This window comes from Anopheles ziemanni, chromosome 2 (assembly GCF_943734765.1).
Source record: "Anopheles ziemanni chromosome 2, idAnoZiCoDA_A2_x.2, whole genome shotgun sequence".
NCBI lineage: Eukaryota > Metazoa > Arthropoda > Insecta > Diptera > Culicidae > Anopheles > Anopheles ziemanni.
In genome coordinates, this window is record NC_080705.1 from 94,429,115 (window position 1) to 94,443,552 (window position 14,438).

The following is a 14,438-nucleotide window of genomic DNA, read 5'->3' on the forward strand; positions in this document are numbered from 1 at the left end:
ATGTCTTTGCTTTCTAAATCCGGACGCCAGTCGCGGTAGTCGGGTCGGCACTCCAAAGGCACTTGAACAATAATTTTCACCCTCTCAAGCGATGCTCGCGGCAACGGCAACAGCTAACGGCAGCAAATCATCTTTCCCAAGCCGCTACATCTTGGCCATGTCAGCTGCGGACACCTCGCCTGCTCTCCTGTGCCGTGCAGCGCGAACCTCGTACCACGACTCGTATCGGGCCGATTCTGGCCACAAACACGAGTGCAAACCCTTTACACACCTGTATCGAGTGGAAGGATGCCGGAACCGTTTAAGTTTTTCTCAGCTATATGTTCTTTCTTTCTTTTATCGACTGTATCGATGCATGGCTTCGTTTTTTCCCCTCAAATAAGGATCTGGAATGATCTTTTAAGGTTGTTCGATATGATTCACTTCCAATTTCAGTCAGTACTTTGTTGCTCTGTAGTAGCTCTCAAATATGCTTATGAAAAGCGTAAATATTGCATTCGATTGTATCAATCTTACTTTCTTTATTTATCTGTAAAAGCAAAGCAAAAGTAAAAGAAAAAGCGCATCCCAGCCTTTACGGTACCAAAATAAAATACAATAAAGACATTTATCTTTATTGTTCCAAGAAAAGCCACTGCAAGATTTCATCAAGCATCGCCGATATTCGCTCTTGAGCAGTCAGCATCCGAGGAAGGGAAGCGCATTGATCACAAAGAAAAGTGGCTGGATCCCGCCGTTGGTGGTGGCCAGAACGATTCTCAAAAGCCTTCCCTCCCCTTCTCCCACCAACCGACACATCCATCCGACCGCCGTTCGGCTCTTCGGCGTGATTCTCGCCCACACATTCTCGCGACAACTCTTCCCTTGAGACACACCGTAAGCAGCTTCGTTCTGCTCGTTGATGTGGCAAGGGTGACAAGAAAAAAAGGCAGACAAAAAGGAACACCATCCGCGGTGGAAGCTGCGTTGCCCCCGTTGGCGTGTTGGTCCATCCTTACCCCCCCCCGCCAGTGGGAAAATCCGGGGGCGCCAAATGGATGGATGGGAAGGCTGGGCGCGAAAATGTGCGAGAGCTAGGAGCAATCCACTTGATGACTTTGAAATTTATTCATTTATTTTCCTCACTTCAGTCTTTTTCCACTGATTTTATCGCCGTTTTTCTTTTTTGTTGTGTTGCCTGCTCGCCTGCTCCCTTCCGAACGCTCTTTTCGAGACACGCTCGAATATGTTTTGTCCCCCCGCCACGCCTTGTGGTCGCCGAGAGGTACTATAATCTCTCGATTCGCATCGCCGCGTCCTTCCTGCGCGATCTCTATCCCTGCCGATTGTTTTGCGCTTCTTCAGATTTTGGTACTTTAATTTTTCTCGAGCCCCACACTAGTGGTAGGTTTTGCTGTTGCTCTTCGCGCAGAAATCAAACCGCACCACTTTGAAATTGAGCCCCTTGTCCGGCCCTCCTGAAGCACTCGCCCCTCCTGCGTAGCGTTGTGTTTTTTTGCAAAGGAGCTGGCGGTTCGTTTTTTTCTTTTTTTGCAGTGATTTTCCTCTCTGTTTTCTTCTGCCGTGCGGGTGCGCGCCGTCGGTTTGTTTTCTGCTGTCGCCGATTTGTGGTTTTTACGTATGTTTTTTGGTGTGTTTTGTTTCGGTACTATTTTTAAACATTGGTTTTGATTTTTATCACTAAAGAATTCCACAAACCAACCGGGAGGACGTAACGAAGCAGAGAACGGAGGAAGGGACAAAATATCCTCTGGGCCCAGGTCTGGTCGTTTGTGGACGACAATGAGCCGGGTATCGCGCGGTGCCCGTCGGTGGTGACTTCCTCTGGGACTCAACACACACACACACATACACACACAAGGAATAGCTTGATCTCGGCGACAAAGACAAAATCACGACCTTGCCCGCAACTAAACTGGCCGTAACCGTAACGAGCCAACGCCGCGCAGACCAGATATCGATTGGCCAAAAATGCTGCACAACAACGTCACATGCAATTCGGTCGGTTACCAAACACGGTGGAGCACGTTTTGTGTACCAAAAGCGATCGAAAACCAGCCACACAAACACACTGGCACACTAGAGCGACACATGCGGGAGATTTAACACGTTTCGATGATCGTATTTTTCCCCCATTTATTTTTTCTTGACGAAAATGATGACGATCTTTTTTCCGGCCGACCATTACCAAACTGTTACATAATCGAACGGATTATTATAATCTATGTACGGAATCACACTCACAAACACACTACCACTGTGCGGCACACAGGCACAGGAGGAGAACAATTCACCGAAGGATATTCTTTCACACATTATTCCGCTTCGATCGATTCGGGAAAGGTCGATCGAAACCGATGACAGCAAAGCAACATTCACGTGGTACCGACGATCGTTAATGCATGCGTTCGCAACACCAACCTGGATGCAACAGTTTCCATTTCCGTTTTCCACCCCTGATTTATCTAGGAGGCCATTTTCTTTTTTCCCCACAATTCCGAGCGCCATAACAATCGATCGATCGATACCGCCGTCGTCACATCACTCGCAATATTTGGCTGCGTTCGGTGTCAAAAGCCATCTGTCAGCCGCCTGACAGCGGGTCATGTAGGTAAAACAAACAAACAAACAAACGAACACTATCGCTAAACGGCGATCGATTGTTACCAGTGGAGAGGAGAACGAGCGAACCAAAACCGAACGACGAACGAGATTCGATTTCCGGGGCTGCAGCGCAGCGACGTAACGGTGTGTGCGTGCGCGGTCGAGCTCGAGGATCGATTTCGCGATGATCGTGATTCGTGACGGTTCCGACGCAACCGCGGGCCGGAGGATGGTCAGGATATTCGCGTGGAGAACAGGCCAGTTAACCCCAACGGCAGCACACGGGTGTTGCTCTCGCTGCTTATTATGCAGAACCGCGTCCGATGGATACACCACACGCACTGAGCTGCCGCCTGATCGCTGGCCCAATCGTGGTCGGTCTTTCGGACCGACCGGAGCAGCACCGAAGACGATCACGCTGGCGACGATGACGACAACGCCAACGACAACGACCACGACGACGACAACGACCACGAGGACGAAGACTAAGACACATTGACGACGAAGCTGGCCGCTAGGTAGTTTGGGTTTTGCATGGCTCTTTTTTTTTCCTACACTCCTCCCCCTACTCGCCCGCCCGCTGAGAGCCGGCGTTTGCCCAGATTTTGAAAAGCAAAATACTGAAAATCCAACGGAAAAACCGGCCGCAAGGTACCCGCCGCGCGCTGCTTCGTCTTCGAACACACTCAAAGAGAGCTTCAATCACGCCGGCCCCGACGTATGGTTATAATTTTAAAATATCTCGCTCCATCTCGCTCGCTTCCCAGAAGACGGGATCGGTGGGGGGAGAGGGGGGAGCGGGACGTGGTGGCCGGCCGTTTAGTAGACGTCAATCTTGCACACAGGGTGGAATGGGGATTGGGAAGGGAAGGGGGCTGAAGGACAGGAGCAGCAGTAGCAGCATCTTCAGCTGGTCAGTTTTCTCGGCCACAGTTGATCCTCCTCCTCCCCTCCCCCCTGCTCCGATCCGATAGTCGAACGTTGATCGAACCCCGGGGGACGGGGAAAACATCCTATTTCTCTCGCCGTACTTCACTCATTTGGAGGTGGTTTGTTTTTCATCTCATTTTCCCCGTTCACACTACTTACATTTCCCTTTCTTTCCAATGCGAATTTGCGATCGTGGCAGTGTTGGAAAAATCGCGGCACTACTTCTATTTCCCTCTTTCGTTTCCATCGTCCTCGAGACACTCAAGCACGGTTCTATAGTCCTGTTTTCCACGTCTTCATCATGCCGTCATGGCTTGGTTCGCTGCTGCGTGTGTGTCTGTAGAAGAGTGTTGTTTGTGTGCTTCATATTTTACGATCATACGCTGATGGTCAGTTGTGATGTCACGCCCCCCTCCGTCTTCCTTTCGTCCGCTCAACGCCGAACATCCACGTTGTCCGTGCGAGCAGGATAACATCAGCACCCCGAACCCGAACCTTTCCTTCCAGAAGAGGACGCCAGAGAAAACCAGTGGTGGACGCGGGAGTATGGAGAGATTTTCTCTAGTTTTCTCCAATCAGTTTTCCTCAGGGTGTTGCTACACAAGCGAATGACAGAATCAGGAGAAGATTCGATCGGAACGGATCGGTTCGGGTTGGTTCTCCCGGATTCTCGCCGCTGCTCTGTCGAACTCTGCGCGCCGACCCGACCAATGCTCCTGGTCGGTTTTCCTGGGCAGCTTTTCTCTCGCACCAGTGTTTACATTTTCGACGATCCCATCGTAGCAAAGTAGTTGGAGTTGCGCCATTCTAACGGTGCGATGTTGCAATTAACAGGTACTGTTTAACTGCAGTAGATTAGCTCCCCTGCGTTGCCCAGGTCGGTTTATGTCCTGGCCTGGCACGAAAGGCCGAGCCGACTCGACCATTTGAAATATATTGGCTTTTCCGTAAATGATAGGGAGGGGGGAGTACTGGCTCAACTCAAAGGGAAAATGTAATTTGACGTTTGAAACGAAATTTGCAAACACAAGAGTAAAGAGCAAGGACCAGAGATCGAAGTTGAGCTATCACTCGGATGATAATGATAAGTGTCGACATTCTAATGTCTCATCGTAAACCCTTATTGAATGATGTTGAGGATATGGAGCATTTGTAAAAATAAATTTATTTCTACCACGACGCCACACGTTGGACGGGGTCTAGCAACATCTCGTGAATAATGCTTAATTTATATTTGTCTCAGTCGAATACTTTGTTCCCCGCAAACCACCATCTTCTTCGTCCGCAGCTTCGTTCTTTTTACGTTTTCGATGATATTTTCGCTGACGATGTCGCCAGACGAACGATCAGCAGATCGGTGACATTAGCTCACTGACAAAATGCAGACAAACTCCGATTGAAAGCGGAGCGAGATAGATTGCTGGCGGAGTAGGGCGGGGGGAAGGTGAGGAGCGATACGTTCGGCTCCTCCCACCCCTATCCCCATCCCTCCATCGAATGATTGAAGCGCGTGGAACCTATCATAGCTCATCACCCCGAATGAGCGTCCACTTAAATTTATTTGCTCACATTAAGTTACCAACGTCGATAGGAAAATAAAGACTGGGTACTGCTTGCTACTTACGCTACTTCTTGCCGAACTTGGTTGGTGGGGAGTTGGAAAGATGTGGTGTCCCCATTTTATTCTGTGCTATCGTATTTCGAGTTAGTACTCGCCTTAGAGCAGGCAAGTTTGTGATCAACAAACCCTATCGCAACCGTTGGTAGATTATTTGACTTACAGGAATCAGAAATATTGTTTTTATGAAAAATTCAGTACGGCCAGATTGTTAATACGAATAGAAACACACGCGCACAATGCGTTTTCACCCATACATCAGGGTACGTTAATCAAACGTTAATCTGTCAAACTAAATTTAACGCTTCGTTATCGTTGCATACATTAACAAGCCCAGCTTCCGTCTTCGAGCAGGTTGCGCGTGTGTGTTTTGGTGCTGAAGCGCAGAAGAAAGAGGAAGGCCGAACGGCTCAGGTTCAAGTTGTGTCTTTGGCTTGTCTGGCGATTTTAAACCTCGTCCATCACGATCATCATGCTCCGCTAGAAAACACCCCGAAGAAGACTGCTCCCCCCCACGATAGTTTGGTGGTATCTGTGGCCGACGTGAAGCGACGCCGGGATTTGTCATTCGATCGTTGACAGTTTCTTTTTCAGTGATTTTAAAATTTGTTTACTCATTTACCCCCTCCCTCTCCGTCGAAACCTAACCAGACAGCGCACAGAAAAGCGACGACGATCAACAATGCGTCTCCATTCAAATAAAAACGTTGACGGTGGGACGACTGATGAATTCATCAACGATCATATAGTTGAGGGAAATTCTTGATCACCCAAACTATGTGCGTGTGTAAAAGTGTGTTTGATGTGTCGTTTTACGCTGCCACGATCGATCGCGTTTGTTTTCTCAAGCACCTTAAATAAACAAATCGTTAAAGGTGTGACTCGCCAAAGGTGTGCCTTTAGCAATGAAGATATTCTTTATATATATATTGTTCAACACTTTCCATAGTGGGTTCGATGTTTGTTTAAAAATATAAGGAGAAAATAGATATACGAATTCCGCTGTTGGCCCAAATGGACGGAAGCGTGTGCAGAACCATTTCCGCTTCGGTTCGTTTGAATGGCCATGAACCAGCGTACAGTTATCCACACTGTCACCTTCAAGCTCTTTCTCTCCAAGCTTTGAACTTCCAATCAATTCATCTTTTCACTTCCTCTTCACTGGTCAGATGTGACTGCATTCCCTTTCTTCTGATACTTTATCTTTTCAGAGTCTAGGGGTTGCTTTTCTTCACTCTTTTACAAAAAAAAGTGGCGTAGTAAAGTTGAGAAAACCGTCATACAAGCAAGTCCACCATCCACAGAATGGCGACCGTTTTGATGCTCCACTGGAACTAACGTGCTTTGATGGTTGCTTGAGGCGTGGGATTCGCCACGAGCAGCTTGACATTCACGCCTTCTAATGTGACAAATTTGCCAAACATTCCCTCAGTGCCGTCTGGTGGCAGTTGACAATCCGAGCAAGAATAGCCTGCCATTCTGTATGCTAATCTCCGTCATGTTGTGTTCGATCGGATGCCCACCGAGCGAACACCGTCCCAATATCCACCCAAGGCAAGGAATGCAAATGTTCCAAACCAGAACGTGCGTGACATGATGCGTGATTATCATTTAAATGGCGTACTCCTCTATCCCCCCCGTTCCCAGCTGCAAATCGCCAACAACGACACTCTAACTCGTGCGACTTGCTGCTCAAAAATGGCGCCGGTCGACTACTGAATGGGAAAGCGAAAGGGGGGATGAGTCAAATACGTTGGAAGCGAACTCCATCATAACCGGAAGATGTTCGATTGGGTGCCGGAGACGCCACACTTCGGCGCTTTTCGGGTGGCGCGCTGGGCGTGCCAGGAAAATTTAATTAACTTCAACCGAACTTGAAGCGTTGTGCTGAGTGTTGTTATTGTTTTTCCAGCGGTCTGGAATACAAATAAACGTACTGGCTATTAATTTTCAAAATGAATAAATCTGTAGCGGGCTGCAGATGAAGAGGGAACCTCTTTTTCCCTCGCTTTCATTTCCAACCGCCTTTCCAAATACTTTGAATCTAAAATACATTGTTCATCAGTTCCCTTCCATGTGATTTCCCAACCTTACAGTCATCAGTTTTGGGATCTTTACTTTCCAAATACGGTCGACTCCTTGCATGATAAGAAGAGATTAAAAAGCTCATGATACACAATACTAAGTGCATGCAGTTGTAAGCATTCCGGCTTATTGGAGACGAAACAAAATCGTCTGTGAGTATGTGTGTACGTGTGGGAACAAAAGCAAACCAACATCACAAACCATACCCTTTTCCGGTGGTGAAGTTTGAGACTTTCGCGGTCGAAAGCATGGAGCTAAATTACCATTAAATTACATCGCATCTCCACACGTTGTCGTCTCGGTCTCGGTTGACGTTGGGGGAATCAAAATAAACATGATGACGCTTGCGTGACAGAAATCGCACCTATGTTTCATTGTGCTCTTTTCGTCTTTCCAAAGTAGTTGAACTGTTAGCTTCATCGCAAGCTAGGAAACTTTATAAACAACTCCGCCGAGGACTATCAAGATTTAACAACACTAAAGTTTCTCCGGTTGTATAAATGTACCATAGTGGATTGTTTTAAGATTTTTTATTTTAAATCACTATCATCTCCGCTACCCAGAGTGTTTTAGAACAAAACAAATGTGATAAATAAATTTGGAAGAAATGTTCATAACAAAGCTTTTCGTTTTCCCTACACAAATGAATCAGGCTGTTGCAGTTGCAGATGTCTTTCCACTTTGCAATCGTTCGTGAGGAAAGTAATTCCACATCAGAAAACACATTGCTAAGGGTGGTGCACTCGAGCAAGAGAGGTGGTGTACACCACCCGCTTCAACCACACATCCCACAAGGGTGGGTGAGGAGTGGCCAATTAAAACAGCGTTGATATCATCGCAACGCACCAGCATCCATCCACCTGCCGACCACGAACAGAAACCGGTTCCCTACGAGCTGTGGCCGGAAGGAAGGCGGAAGCAGCGATTAGCGTTCCATCGCATTCCACTGCGGTGCACCTCATCGCATTCGAGCGCGGGATGAATGAGTCACTCCGGCATCCATTGTGGAGTGTGCGTGTATGTCACTAACAATCATTTGCAAATGAAGGCCTATTATGGCCGTACGGGATCCGGTGGTGACGGCGAATGATTTTGTAGAACCTCGCATGAAGCATCACCGCATTTCAAACGTGTCTAGTGCGATGGTATCTCTGACGAGCTGACCGGCCACTCGTTTTCCAAAAAGTCTCAACGCACACACGAATTGTGTCACCGATAGGGGACTTTTTGGACACCGGATGGGATGGGAGTTTTCGAGCCTTCGAAAAGCAAACACTTCGCTCCCGTCCCCGTTGTAGAGCGAACGAATAAACATGCCCGCTCTTCGGTCCCGCTCTAACGGAACTAGATGAAACGGATTTTCAATGCCCAACATGTTTGGTCACCGGATATTTTGTGCGATTTATTTGCTGTCACCGAAGGGCAAATATAAATTACCGAAAGCCTCCCGGCACAAAAGGGAATATCATACCGTGTCTTCTAGCACGATTGAAAATATAGTTCGGCAAAAGGGAAGCCAAGGGAGGCCTCTTGTGTGTCCCCGGAGAGCATACATTCAACACCTTGAAATGGAAACAATTCCTCCTCCGGTCGGCTGTTGGGCGGCGGGCGCCTTCGAAAGATAAGAAAGATACAAACACCCGATTTGGGGCTCCGAGTCCCGAGCCTTTGGTACCGTTTTATGCTGGAGGGCAACCCTCGGAATCGGAGCCCTAAACGATGCGACATGCGCGTTTGAAAGTAGGTAAAAAGTCAACGACCTGCTAACCGTATAATACACACCACCACGTGGTGGTGGCTTATGGTCGTGTCCAATGAACCCTCTAAATCCGATGGTCAAAAACATACCTTAGGCTATTCGTTGTGAGCCGGATATCAATTAAGTGAATGCAATCAGAACATGTTACGTTCAGCTCGAGTTCGGGTTTAGGATGATTTCTACATTTTCTACGCAGGAAGTTTGACTTACCTTTTTGTTCGTCTTGAAGACGCAACACTTGAACACGTCGCTACTGCCATCGCGTGCGATGTAGCTGAAGATCTTCAGGTCGTTGCTATCGTGCGAGACGTAGAATATCCGGTAGATGGGATGGCTGAGCAGTTCTATCTCCAGCGGGTCGTTCCACTGGTGCTGCTTTTTCTGCGGGCGGGAAAAGGACGCTAGTAAGAAAGTGCAATGGAGCGGGAAGGAGGTGGAGGTTGATTGCTGCGAGTAATGGATCAAACGCCGAATCTTGACAACCGTTCAGGGAAAGCCCATTGATGAACGATGATGATGGAAATGGGTTCCGGCGTTACCGAGGAAGGGAGCGAAGTCGCTGCCGCCGGTCCTTACCTTTCGTCTCTTCCGCTTCAGGCACACGCGAACACCTTCCACCGAGATGCTGACGGTGACCTTCTTCTTCTTGCTGTTTTGAACCTTACACTCGTACTATCGATGGACGCAAGAGATTAGGTTTTGGGGGGTGGTGGGCGAAAGAAGAAAGAAAGAAAGAAACCGTTAGATTGGATGCTGCTGCAACTGCAGCTCGAAATGGAAGCGTTCCACTTTGGCCGATTGGCTCACGTTCCACGAAAGAATTGGTCCCCTCCTGCACTTACCCGTATCCTTCGCATGGCCTGAACAATTTCCGTCCGATTGCTAGGCCTCGGTACGACCTGCCATCCGATCAGCTGCAACGAAAGGCGGAAGGAAAGAAACATTACAAAATTAATCATACTTGATTCTTTTGAGGTGCAGCAGCCATCGAGCAGGGCGTAAGGAGCAAGGGCGGAGGCCTCTGGACCGCAATCGAAAGAAGCCCCCCGGGGGGGGCGTACGTCCTACCAGTTGCACTGGCACTTTTGCTAACCTTTGCCAAATCAATCATCGATAGCGCTTGCTAATCCTCTCAACCCCGAAGACCCGGTGTGTCCCTTCCGTCTCGATGTCGGAGCGGTCGACGTAAGGTATTCGCAGAGGTAAATGGGGACACGTAGGAGACGGTTATTAACCCACGCGCCCGATAGTGTGTCCAATCAGCCACCATCTGAGCACTAGCTCTGAATTCTTTTCTTCAAGCCACCACACACCTGGGCAGCTACACGATGGTGGGAAATTTTTACCCCAGTGGTTCGCATTGACGTCGGGACAAAATAGGACTCCGATGAGTCACCGCCATCCATCCATTCACCTCCCATTATTGGGTGGGAGATTTCGAATGAATCATACACGCTTGAAAAGGTGAATTCCAAACAGCCGTTTTATGGGCCGGAATGATGCCTGCTCCAGGGTTTGCGGCCGGAAGAACATCTTCCGATAAAGAATCACTACTAATCCAGCCTTTGAACTCTTCCGCCTTGGATGAGCAACATTTTCAACCGGGTTGAAATTGCTTTTTCTTGCGAAAGCTCTACTATATTGAAGCATAACATGAAATTAAACGGAATCCTTTACCCATACAAAAACCTTTCTGTCAATCAGTTATCATTCGGTATGAATTCTGAGCTCTGGAGGGACCACAAGTAAAAATGATTGATATGGAAATCGTTGAAGCGACACAATTCCCAAGTTTAATCGTTTGTAAACCATTTATTTCGATCCTTGGGTGACGCGCTGTCATGTCCGTTGCAAGCGTCTTTCCGAAAAGTGTATTCCACAGTCTCCAACGACTGCCCCATATTACAAAGTAATAGTCGCCATTGATTGTCATGGCACACCGGGACTCAAATTTTCCCTCTTTTCCTGACGAAAAGAAGAAAAATAACCATGAATCCTACGCCGTGTCCGCCCAACCGGCTAATCGTCACTGAACCGTAACCAATAGAAAATAAAACTAAACTGCAACCCACGCCTAATGTCCGGCCAGCTGCGAAACGGAGAAAGAGCGGAACCGAGCCCGGGACCCCAATTCCGGATGGACGCAGTTGTTTTCACCCGTATTTTGCCTTCTTTTCGATCGCAGCAAACCGACGCAGGACAATAATTGGAATCTCTTATCGCCCTCTCTCTTTCTCTCTCCCTCTCTCTCGGTCTAGTTGGTGAATATTCATTTTTCTTTTCCCAAACCAATGTTTGTTTTTGGAAACCAATTTTCCCTCATCAATTGCAGCAAATTTCTATATGGAACAGCTTGGTAGCTTTTAGGAATGAAAATCATTAATAAAATAAATATAAAGTAGATTTAGGCTGAAAAAGACGCTAGTGGCTGTTTTCATTTTTCAATGCACTGTTTTTCGTTCCCTTTCCGAACGGCCGAACTATCGGGCCATCGGAGGAAAATCCACCCAAAAGTATCCACACGATAACGGGTTGGCCTTGCTTTGGAAGGGGCAACAAAAATCGAAGAAATTAAACTTTTGATTGTTTCTCCAATCGCTCCAAGTTGGAGGTAAATAAAACGCCCGGAAAAGGGTGCTAACTGCTGCCGCCCATAATTACCCTCCGAGCAAACGGTTTCATTAATAATCACTTCCCTTCTTCGTGGCGCCAGCCGCAGCTATTCCAGAGACTCCACAATACCTTCACGCGCTTGTCTGTCAGCGGGCCGAAGTTTTGGTTTTTGACCACCCCAAGAGAAAGGGGAGGGCATTGGGTGGCGGTGGAAAAGGGTTTCACATTTCTTTTCCACCCGTGCACGCACCGCGTTTTCCGTGTTTATTTCTTCACTAACGTTTTCATAACAACGAGTTTAAAATTAGACCACGCACGCAATGCCAGCATTCTCGCCAGCGTATCGTGCAATGCCACTGCGTTTGCGTTTCCATTCTTGCGTTTGCGTTCGTATGCCTTGATGAAGCATAAACACAGCTGCTGGAAGGCTCTTTCGGGACTGGATCAACGTGACGCTCGAGCTTCCTTCACTGTAGCAAACAATCACCAGAACAAATTTTGCGGCGAATTATAATTATAATACTGTAGAGAACTGAGAAGCGTTCAATATAAGGCCATTGGAGAGTAAAAACAAAAGGAGGACATATTGAGGACATGGTGGAAAAAGTACGGGAAATGATACGTCGAATCGAAAACTTGATCCGGGTGAAGTGAGAAATAGAAAGATAGAGGGGGACCTAGGGCTACCGGACACCTCTAGAGACTCACGCATATGTCCGATATGTTTTTTTAAGGTTGGCAGAAAGAGAATAATGGATGCAACTCCAAAGGTGCAATGCTAGACACTGGATCAACTGAACGGTACATCACCGAGAGCAATGTACAATGGAAGTGGGAAAAGAAAACAATAAAAAGCTAACAGGTATGGAAATCTAGTGGTGGTGAAATTAAAAAAGGGACAACGAACAAACAACACGCGATGGTAACATATTGAAAGCACTGGACATAATTGGACAGAGAAGTGGGACCGGGAGCGGAACATGGCTAGTAATCGCAACAACAGATGAAAAAAGAAACAAGGTCAAAGATAACAAAAAGAAGCATTAAGGTAACAGAAATTGAAATGCAAACGATGGTCCACAGCACTTTATTGTGGATCGAGGGGGGAAGGAAAGCAGTGCCATCATTGCATGCGGGAAGCTGGCGGAGGATAGTGTATCTCTCCGATCTGGGCAGCATAATACGAGGCGACGTGATTGGGGACCCGAGCGTGGTAAGTAAAACCACACGTCGGAAGCCACCGGCAAAAGGGCTTGGCACACAAGTGGTGCGGCCCTCTTTTCTCAACGGAAGCAAGCTAATGACGAACGGGGGAACCGAGGCCAGACGAGGGGCCGGAGGGCGTGTAAGCACGCAAGAAGTGGGCCGCGTGGTGTAAGCGAAGCATAACATCTGTAAAAAAAAAGGCAAAACAAAACAAAACAAAACAGTATGCAAGCCACCGCTATGCAAAGTGCACCGTTAAACGATAAAGTGCAGCGTCAGGCGAAGCGTCTGTCGGTCAGGCGAAAAGACGACAACAAGCTGGCGGGGCTTTGCATGAGTGTGTGACTGGCGGCGTGTCTTGCCCGTGTCCGTGATTGCTGTCAGGGGGATGCATAGTGCATTCCAGCTGTTGCAATGATGCACGGCCCCGCATCGAGGATGGCATGAGAGGGTCGCTAAACGGAAGTTGGTCGCGCGTATTTATTTGTTGGATGTTCGCACTCAATCGGGTCGGATGGGGGGGGGGGGGGGGGGGGGGGAGAATTTTTCCATGCCGTCCGATGCTGCCAGGAAAAAGAAAAGATACACAGTGAATGGAAGAAGTTCTCCTCCATTTCTCGGGAGTGGAGGATTGGGCGGAGAATCAAAAGCCACCTTCACATCCGAGAGAAGTGAAATCGCGCGACAAGCGTTCAATGGAAGGCGTGGGGTAATACGTCCATCAATCCGACGTTCGTCAAACTGTTGCTGCTGGCGGCATTTTTCTCAAAAAGTGGTGATCTCCACCGACATCTTGATTGAAGCAACACACCCCCGTCCCAAAGTTCTCCACAAGAGCTGGTCGTTTGATTTGAACAAACCCCTTCCTTACAGCAGTAGAGCACTTAGTGTTGATGTACATTTTTCTCCGCCCTCGAACACTGTATCGTGAGCTAAAAAATATGTACTTCTAAAGGGGTCGTTTACATCCGCTTTGATGTCGTTGGCTCTTTAATGTTAAATAAATAGAGTATGATTCCCCAAAGCGTTCAGAAGGCCCGCTGGGATGTTACAAGTATAACACAATTTTCGTATCGTCCCATCACATCCCATCCTTCGGTGATAACAAGTTAACATGTGCTTCCTATATCGATACCGAAACCCGGCATGAACCGTATACCTAAAATCTCATCATCATCACTCGCCGGTTTGATAACAAGGGCAAATATTATGATTTACAACATCCTCATTAGCGCTTCTTGATGATGCATGCTCACAGGTTTGGAATAGTTTATTGTTTTTTCCAACGCCCCGTGTCCGATCCCATCTTTCATCTTTCAGCAACCGGCACCGACCAGAACACAGGTCAATTCACTGGCAGATAAACATGCACTGCGGCTAAGAGTTTCAGTGCAGGAAGGTTCTGTTTCCGCCCGAATGAAGTGAAGAAAAAAGGGATAAGTAAAAGAAAACTCCTTACTAACCACATATAATAATAATCAGCCTCACCAGAAACACACATACACACAGACCGACAGGGGTGCAAACGGCGTAATGAAATGAAAACATCATACCGAAGAGTGAAAAGTGGTGGGACTCCCGGCGGCGCACAAGAAGGAAACAAGGTGCAAAAATAAACGCCAG

The 14,438-nt window shown here is 47.7% G+C and overlaps 1 protein-coding gene across 1 annotated transcript in view; it reads right to left on the bottom strand.

Moving 5' to 3' along the window:
• The window catches only part of LOC131281381 (capon-like protein), a 49,436-nt gene that overhangs the window by 24,151 nt on the left and 10,847 nt on the right, over window positions 1–14,438 (bottom strand). Inside the window, exons 2-4 of the mRNA XM_058310710.1 lie at window positions 9,839–9,910; window positions 9,573–9,668; window positions 9,207–9,371 (exon numbers count right to left, since the gene is read on the bottom strand). Coding sequence (XP_058166693.1) covers window positions 9,207–9,371; window positions 9,573–9,668; window positions 9,839–9,910 — 333 coding nt within the window. The remainder of the gene's footprint in view (window positions 1–9,206; window positions 9,372–9,572; window positions 9,669–9,838; window positions 9,911–14,438) is intronic.